Below are 9617 nucleotides of genomic sequence, written 5' to 3'. Positions count from 1 at the left end.
GCATCAGAACTCATCTTAGTTTATTTTAAACCATATATACATTTAATGGTTGTATGGCTGTGCCTTAACACTTTCTAAAGGCACTATGACTGAATTATCATCCTCAATTTAATTTCTGTGCTTTGTGATGTTATTTTATACTTTAGATTTCATTAATTGTATTTTGAACATAGACCACATCTTGAATGTAAAAATCTAACTCAGCTCTTCAAAACTTACCTCATTTTCTATAAATCCTTCAATAAACTCTTCCTGCTCAATCCAGGAAGATGAACATGTCACAGGTATAAGCACACTTTTCTCTACCCCCCACTTTTCTTCACACCATGATTTTCTACATGTCAGAGTACAACTTAAGTGAGTCCTATCTGAAATATGCTCTGAGTTGTAGTCTATTGTAAACTTTGAGATTACAGCTTAGAAAAAGCTCCTATACTGGAACATAACACTCTCACATTGTGTGTGCATTAATGCATGTGTGATTTTTTACCTGTATTTCAAAGTCCAAGGAAAAGAGTGATTAACTTTAACAGAATTTTATTGGAACACAAGACTGGGATAAACACTTGAACAAGTAGAAGCATATATCTTATTTACAATGGCTCAGTTCACAATAAATTCAATTACTCAGTATCACAATTGACAAAACAAGAAACAACAAACTTGTTTTCAGTTTGAATATTCATTTGGCATCAGAAAAAAATGACTCAAGTTACACAGAGTTGTATAAAGTAAGATAAGCATTAAAGATATACACTGAAACATGGAAGCAACTGTGAAAACGAAAGCATTATTTGAGGATCATAACACAGGGTCATAAGAACAATCAGAGGTAAGTGCTTAATCAAAGTCATCATCATCTGCTACTTCAAGGAAATTTTTACGTTCAGTTTTGCTTAGCAGTTCCTTAGCACATTTCTTGACATCATGGAATTTAGAAATAAGTGGCTCAACATCTATGTCATTATCAGCAAAGAATGCTTCTTTTTCTATATTTTTACTGATATTCTCAAATATTTCAAGAACAACTTCAATATTGTCATATGTATCTTTCCTGTTACAGAGACCCATGAATTCTGTCATTACTTCAGTATCAAGGAGTTCTTTTGTCATGGCAAGGTTTTCAGACAAATTCAGTAGCACTTTCAGAACATGATATCTTGTTTTTGCATTGCCTGTTTCTAGTAAGGTGAGATAACCAGGCATATAATTGGCAACCAGTGTGTGATAGTCAGTAGTGGTAGTGAGATGTCTAATCATTGTTAATCCAGACAGCTGCTCATAGGAATCAAGGCTTTTAGTAATGGTGTCCTCACACACTCGACAGACATAGGTCTGAATAATGTTTAGTTCTGGATAAGGTGGAGCTACATCAACCATATCTTCCAAAAAACTTGTCCTATCTCGGGAGGATGGATAATCCACCAAAGCTTCAATAAGTGAAACAACACCTGAATCTCGAATGAAATCACGGGTAAATGGGGAAGCACTTCTCATACCCATTGCAATTTTAGATATTTCATGGACAAAAGGATCACGAATTCTGTCCATTAGTATAAGAAGCTCTTCAAACTCTTCAGAACCAATTCTAAGATCACACTGTACACAGCTACAGGACCATCTATCAGGTTTTGACCTTTCTTTGGCCTTAAGATGCTCTCGAATTTCCTGGACTGACCGGTAGGAAGGATCATACTGAAATGGGAACTCAGGTTCAGGGCGATACGAAGATCCCCGCCGCCCTCCACGTGAACCACGTTCTCTGCGCTTGGGCTTTCCCCCAAACATGTCAGAGAATAGAGAAGCTGCTGCTTTTGGAAATCTAAAGGGGCTTATAGATGGGAAACCAAGCCTACCCCATGGACCAGGCTTAAACTTAACAGTGACCTCATCCCAGCTCTGAGGTCTGCGTGAAGGATCAGGGTCCTGTTCACCTGAACTGGATTTGCAAATGGCCCTAAATACAGGGCTAGGATTTGATTCAAAATGTGTCTCATCTCCTTCCCAGAACCAGGATCCCACTATGGCCTCAGATTCTGTACTGTTGTCACAGTTTGCTCCATTATCAGTCTCACTATTTACTTCATCTGTGGTTCTTGACTCACACTCAAGTGGCCTTTCCTCATTTTCTAGCCTAGATTCACAGGTAGCCACAGTTTCAGGTTCTTCAGTGGTCTCGTCTTCAGACCAGAGCCAGGACTCAACAATCATTTCTTCATCATCCTTTGGCTTGGATTCACAACACTGCTCTGCTTCTGTATTGTTTTCTTTACCAGCCCAGAACCAGGATGCAAAAATTTCCTCCTCCTCAGTCTCTGACCTGATTTCTTCTAATGCCTGAGACTCAGCCTCTGGACTAGGTTCATCCATCCAGAACCAGGACCCCACAGTGGCTTCCTCCTCTGCTCCTATCTTGCTCTGTTCTCTAGTCTCAGCTGGTGCCTCAAGCCTATCTTCTTCCCCAGTCCAAAACCAAGGACCAATAATGTCCTCTTCTTCAGCTTCTGACCTTGACTCCTCTCTGTCAGTAGCCTCTATAATGGCTTTTTCATTTTCTTTCCAGAACTTGAATATATTCTCCTCTACAGTAGGTAGCTTGATCTCTTCTCCTGTCTCATTATCTATATTACCCTGTTCTGCAGCCCATAACCAGGATGACCCTACAACAGTCTCTGGCCTTGTGTAATTTTTGGACCATAACCATGAGTCAACAGAATCTTCCTCCTCTAGTGCAGACTTCAAGCTTTCTGTATTGGGAGAATACACACAGGGTTCTTCCTCTGCCCAAATGCAAGACCGTCCATCAGTATCGTCAGCTTCTTCCATAAGTTTGCATCTGGCACCAACCCCACACTTTATACTGGCCTCTTCTCCAGCCCCAAACCAAGAAGATATAATGGGCTCTTCCTCATCCACCAGACTAGACTTACTGTTAACTTCAGCATCCACACCAGCATCTACTCTGCCCCAGAACCAGGGCCCAATTATGGGCTCCTCCTCCTCAGCTCCTGTCCTGATGTCACAGCTTGCTTCAGCTCCAGAATTCACATGTGGCTGCTTTTCAGACCAAAACCAGGACAGAAATACTGATCCTTCTTCAGATCCTGACCTGGTCTGTTCTTCAACCTCAGCCTCTGTATCAACTTCTCTAGCCCAGAACCAGGAATTGGTAACTTCTTTTTCCTCACACCTGGGTGTGGACTCACAGCTGACTCTAGCAGCACATCTTCCACTGGGATCATCAATGCCCCAGAACCAAGATCCAAAAACGTTCTCTTCCTCATTCTCTGGTTGGACTTCTTCATCAGTCCAGAACCAGGATCCAACAATAGTCTCATCATCATTAGCTGCTACCATAGGTTTAGAGGCAGCCTGAGCTCCAATTTCAATATTGTTTTTGTTCCCAGTGTCCAAACAGAAATTGACAACCTGTTCCTCCTTAGCACTTGGTCTGGATTTATGACTAGTCCCATTCCCCACACAAGCCTCTTCTTCAGTCCAGAACCAATTTCCAACAATGGGCTCATCCTCCACATGTGGACTAGATTTGATGCTCACCTCATCTACCATGGTGGACTCTTCAGTTGCCCAAAACCAGGACCCAATAAGGGCCTCCTCTTCTGATCTGGCTTCTTGCTTGGCCCTGGCTCTAGCTTTGGTTTTGGATTCTTCCTTTGCCATTAATGTGGACCTGGTCTCTTTCTTTGTCTTGGGCCTTAAAAAATCACTAGCCTTTTCTTCAGGCCACAACCAGGACTCTTTTTTGATTGTATCATTAGATCCTGGCATGACATCAGTACAAATTTCTTGCTTGGTTTGGTACCTGGCCTTGCTACTGGCCCCTTTTCTGGTTCTGAGTTTAGATCTGGCTTTGGCCTCTTCTCCAGGCCACAACCAAGACTTCGTCTGATTTTCATATTCAGACCCAGAACTAGATTCAGCATAGACTTCTCTGTTAGGTCTAAACCAGGACCTGTTATTGGCCTCTTCCCTTGACCTGGACCAGGGATTGGACTGTTCTTTGCCCCAGAACCAGGATGTCTTATTAGACTCATCGTCAGATTCAGAACTAGATATCATATAGAACTCCTGATTGTTTTTGTGCTTAGAAATGGGATTTGCCTCTGGTTTGGCCATGTGCCTGGACCTGGAACTAGCCTTCATGCTTTTCCTAGGATGAAATCTGGTACTTCCTTCATCTCTACTTGAGAACCAGGCACTTCCAAAGGGTTTGTCTACCCATTTGAAATCAGAAGTCTGATAGGTCTCTTCTTTGGGTACAGGTCTGGCAGAGCACCAGGACCCAATATTAGTTGCCTCCTCTAACTCACATGATGGCTGGAATCCCATTTGAGAATTGGCCTTCTTTTTGGGAAAATTCTTAGTGTCCACATTAATAAGTTCTCTACCCCCAGGTGGACACTTAGCTTTACCAACCAACCCACAATCAGTACCAACCAGTGGACAGTTGGCAGCACTGGCTGAAGATTTTTCCCCAGTTTTTGATTTTGAATCTACCCAAAACTTACTCTGGGCCCAGGCCTGGGCATCATTCTTTGATCTGGAACTAGAGACTGCTTTGGTTTTATAGTTGGTATGTGTCACATCTCCTGTACTGGGTTCACTTTTGGACCTTGCTCCTGGCATGCCTCTGGACTTCATTTTAGGCCTTGTTCCAGTCATTGTCTGTGTCCTAACCTTTGGTCTGACCACCATAGGGACTTCATTATCTCCCTCAGCTACACCAACCTCATCAGTACCCTTGTTTTCGGTCTTGGCCTGGGCACCAGGCTCAATCTCTGCCCCAGTCATGGTATAAGGTACAGAAAGCCCCTTACTGAGAACAAGCCTTCACCACAGATATGTCACAGAATTGGCTTGTCACACTGATATTTCGTGAGCTAGGCTATAACACTAAAAACATGAATTAGAGTAGCTTGCCAATCCAACAGTCAATAGGGCTACTACCCAAGCACAATCTCAGTCATTAGTACGGATGCCGTACAGAAGAGAAAAAATCAAGGTTGAAGAAGATGGACACGATCTAGGTGGGTGCAGACCTGTTGAGAGTGGTGATCATCAGCAACTCTAGTACCAGCAGAGCTATCCGTAGAGGAGGATCTACAAAGAGAGAAAAGATGGGGAAGTGAATTTTATCCAATTTTGTTGCCTCATGCAGAGACTTACACAAAGAGACACATACTCAGGGTTCCTGGGAGGAAGAGGGGAGGGCTGTGACAGTGACAGCTAGGCTATGAGAAAGTCACTCTGTCACTCTTGCCCACTGAAAAACTGATAGGTGTTGGGAGAAAGTGCATGTGCTAAAAATGAAGAGGCAGAGGAAGCCCCTGAGCTAACCCTAACCACATCTGGACTCCATTAGTGGATGGTTACTATTACTGACTCCCATACCAACCTTCAGTGATGTGGTGCAATTCCCCTTCGTATCTGTAGTCAAGTGATGTTACACACTAAAGACGACTGTAGTAGGTCCTAAAGACAAACACAGAGAAGAGAATGGAATAAAGATGTTTGTTAGATAGGCACACACTCTGATCCCTATGAGAAACAAGCATCATTCTTTCTAAGGGTCAAATTTGTCTAACGTCTCCCATCTCCAGGGTCCTATTTTTTGTGCTCTCTCTTCTGGTCACAGTCCAACTTATACCTACCTCATTGTTCCTGGCATTTGTGGCAGGAAACAGAAAAGGGATGCTGAGGCAGCAGGGAATTTTAGAGAACAGAAGTCATCCTATGCCTACTTTGATTAAAACTACCTGCTGTTCCTCCTCAGTAGCTATGGCAGGCACTGTCCCTTTTCTCACCAAGGTCCAGAGGTTTGAGCCAATCTCCTCTGTCTTTTCCTTTCTTGCAGAACTGACCAGCCTTCATTAAAGCAGGCCTATGGACAAAGAGAGGAAAATGTAAGACAATCAGGAAATGATGGCAACAGCTGGGCTTGGTGAACAAACCAACACCAAGGATAGGAGCCCCCCATATCATGTATTTTCAACCATTTAGGGTCGTGCATATGGAACATTCTTGTTGTATTGAGGCCTAGTTGCAGGGTTCCAGAGATAAGAACACCTCTTGATGTCATACTCTTCCCATCACTGTCTTTTCCAATTCTGAGGATTCACCACTAGGTGCGCCACATTTCCTTGCCCTGCGCAGCATAAAATGGAGGAAGGGCACCGCATATTCTAGAAAGCTGCTTGTGAAGTGGTCCCTGTTTTTATGACGCAGTCACCAACCTGTAAACCATTTTTTTCAGACCCCCACTTGGGGACGGTGAAGTATCTGGAAGGCTGTGAGAAACAGGATTAGGAGGCACTATAACTCTGCACAATCACCTCTCTCCCCTACCTGCTCTGGTCAGTCACCCCACCCCTTTCGGGTCTCCACTCACAGACAGTGCTCACTCCCATCCCCACACACCTCCAGAAATCCAGGTCATTTTCCTGCTCGTCTTTTCTCAAGCTTCTGGTGTACAGATGCTCTCTGGGGCCTGTCAGAATACTCCCGATCTACCGCGCAGACAAGAGAGGAACATCAAGCAAGAGCCAGTGTGAAGGGACAGCACCCAGGACACAGAGCCCAACAGGTCTCCTTCCTGAAGCAGTAGCAGAGTGGCAGAGGTGACGCATCCACCAGCTGGGCTGCCCTCAGAGCGCGCAAACCAGTCCCGACCCAACCCGGTGGGCTACTGGGGCGCCCACCCGTTCCCCAGCTCCCGCGCCACCATTCCTCCAGCAGCCAAGTCCGCCACAACTGGGAGGGCGCAGACACCGCCGAGGGCGGGGCGGGGCGCCTGGGAACCCCAGAACCAAGCTGGCTGAAAAGCGGTGGGCGCCGCTGGCCTCCCGACCCTCGGATGGAGCGGCCCTCACCACGATCCCCCACACCCCCCAACCTCCGCCAGTGGCCTGATCCGTCTGGTGCAAGTCACCGCTTCCTCACCATCAGGGATCCCAGGCGCTGCGCACCTCTCCGGGGATCCGCTCCAACCCACTCGCCTCCTCCGCACGCGCGTGCTGGCTGTCACGGCCCAGGGACCCGCCGTCAGCCGGGCTGCAGTGCGAGACACCCTGCCCGAGACCACGCACAGCACTGCGCACTTTCCCCCAACTTGCCTGTACAGGCGCACAGCCCAGGTCGCGGGGCTCCCCTCAACCCCTCGTCCCGTCGGTAGTCGGTCTGCTTCTCGCCGGGGCTCCCACCGCTCTCTGCGCTGGCAGAATGGCAGACAGGCGTCCCGCCCCCACGCCTCTGCACCAAAGCGGGCAGGGGCTGCGCAGGATGCGGCAAGAACCGCTCGCCTCGAGGGTGTCGGGAAGGGGGCGGAGGGATATGGTGCAGTGGGCTCGACGCCCCCTCCCAGGCCCACCATAGATCCGACCAGGAGGTGGGCGGGGCCACACGCAGCCCGGGATGAGCGGCGGCCCCCCCACCAGCCCGCCGCGCAGCAGACCCCCGCGCACACTAACGTGACGACCACCACCACTTCTCTGGTGTTGCTACACTGTGGGGGGCGCGGACAGATAGTGCTTCGGAGGGGGGGTGGCCCTTGAAGAGAAGCAGTACAGTGAGGTCTGGAGCTGTGAAAATGGAGGGAGCAGCGGATGGATACCAAGTAGCCCCTAGCTGCATCAACATCCCAGACTGCGCTCCTACACTCCCTCTCCCCCTCCTTCCCAAGCCAGTGGAAGAGGGGGTGTTAGGACTGCGGCATGGGAGGGAACAGGTAACTTAGCAACAGATGGCTAAGAGAGGTTTTGCTGGCTCTCTCATGTTTTTCTTTTGACGTTTCATGGAGCCATGACACTTGTTAGACATTTGTACCCCTAAAAAACAGACAGGAGGGTCCCCATATACGACTCACCACTGTCCTTCTTCCAAATGGAAACCAAACTGCACCTCCTTCCTTGGAACATCAGCATCAGATTTAAGTCACATCAGTTTTTCTGCCACACTCAACCCCTGCTCCCTTCCAGGTGGAAAATTGTTTGGTTAAAGGGATTCTTGCACATTTGACTTGAGCTATGGATTTCCTCCCTTTTACAATGTGGAGGGTCACAGTTCTGCCTCTCCTTGCCCTTGCTAAGTGTCTGAGTATTCTGGCTCTCTAGCAATGGTTCTTTCTGGAGTCTTCTCTTGCCAGGCAAGTCCAAAGTGTTAATGTGGCAAGGATTCCAACCTGCTTGTCTGTCAGCCATAACCACCTGCTACATTTGGTGGGTATTCATAGCTTATGGACCCCCTGCACATCTATTCACTCAAGAAAGAAACCTGGACGTTTCTGAATCTTTTTACCCCACCCACATTCTTTTTCTCCACTTGAATATCTGCTTTTCTGCTTGCTTCATGGGACAATGAGATTAAGTACAAATTTGATGCTATTACACATATGCATTTTAAAACTAATTTAAATATATCCCATGGTTTGACAACAGACCCCCCCCCACACAAATATTTCCACACTCTATTCTCCACAATAGAAAAACATGTTATGTTACTTGTCAATGGAGAATTAAGTTTGCTTATAGAACTAAGATTGTTAATCCATAAAATTATCCTGGACAAAGAGGGAGGCAGAAGAGTTAATGTCTGAGAGAAGCAGCATGAGAAAAATACCAACCACTGTTGGCTTTCAAGATGGAAGGAAACCAGAAACCATGAAATGAAGGCTATCTCTAGAACTAGAAAAGATAAAGAAAGAAGACTAAACTAAGTGAGACTTTAGTTCAAAAAAAGCAAGAGAGAGAGGGGGGGAGAGGGAGAGAAGGAAGGAGGGAGGGAGGGAGGGAGGCTTCAAGATCCAGGCAAGGTGGCACACACCTGTAATCTTAGCACTCTGGCAGCACAAACCACAGGATTACCTCAAATTTGAGGCCATCTTGATATACCTAGAAAATTGCAGACCAGTCTTGGCTATATAGCATGAAACTGTGTCTCAGAATAACAACAACAACAATAAAACCGCTTCACAAGAAATCATTCCAAGGGAAAATGAAATCAGACACAATTTCTCTAGCCCATGAACAATGACTTGTCCCTAGGGAAATATAACTGTTCTAATAGCAACACTGGGATTAGAAATCCTCTTTGGGCCATTTACAAAACAAATCCTCAACTATATATTTGTTGAATAAAGATATATTACTAAATAATCTCTAAAATAACTATTTCTACACAACATTAATCTCAGCACTTGGGAGTCCAAGGTAGGAGGATTGCTGTGAGTTGGAGGCCAGCCTAAGAATACATAGTGAATTCTAGGACAGTCTAGGCTAGAGTGAGACCTTACCTTGAAAAAAATTCATATGAAAGGACAAAAGACCCTAGCACAGCCAAAACAATACTGCGAAAAAAGAATACTGCAGGAGGTATCATCATACCTGACTTCAAGTTATACTACAGAGACATAGTAGGGTAGTTTAAATTAAGTGTCTCCCATAAGCTCATGTGTTCTAAATGTTAGGTCCTTAGCTGATGGCAATTTGGGAATTGGAACCTTGCTGGAGGAAGTGTGTAGTTGGAGGCAGACTTGGTAGACTTATGGGTGTTATAGACAGCTTTCCCTTGCCAGTGTTCATCTCACTCTCTTGCTGTTTCTA

General features: G+C 46.0%; 1 protein-coding gene across 4 annotated transcripts in view; it reads right to left on the bottom strand.

Annotated features, from left to right (window-relative positions):
* Positions 1-520: 520 nt before the first annotated feature.
* Gprasp1 (G protein-coupled receptor associated sorting protein 1) overlaps positions 521-9617 on the bottom strand; it is a 69498-nt gene continuing 60401 nt past the window's right edge. For 2 of the 4 annotated variants that reach the window (XM_004658973.2, XM_045140042.1), the window contains 3 exons: positions 5826-5902; positions 5417-5493; positions 521-5121 (listed from right to left, as the gene is read on the bottom strand). In XM_004658973.2, coding sequence (XP_004659030.2) covers positions 841-4812 — 3972 coding nt within the window. In that variant the 5' untranslated portion in view covers positions 4813-5121; positions 5417-5493; positions 5826-5902 and the 3' untranslated portion in view covers positions 521-840. Of the gene's footprint in view, positions 5122-5416; positions 5494-5777; positions 5903-6438; positions 6528-6913; positions 6951-9617 lie in introns of those variants that run through there. The other 2 variants (XM_045140043.1, XM_045140044.1) reach the window with 2 other exon arrangements.

The sequence above is a fragment of the Jaculus jaculus genome, chromosome X, assembly GCF_020740685.1.
Source record: "Jaculus jaculus isolate mJacJac1 chromosome X, mJacJac1.mat.Y.cur, whole genome shotgun sequence".
Classification (NCBI taxonomy): domain Eukaryota; kingdom Metazoa; phylum Chordata; class Mammalia; order Rodentia; family Dipodidae; genus Jaculus; species Jaculus jaculus.
Note: the sequence above shows the minus strand (reverse complement) of the source record. Positions and strands in the feature narration are given on the sequence as shown.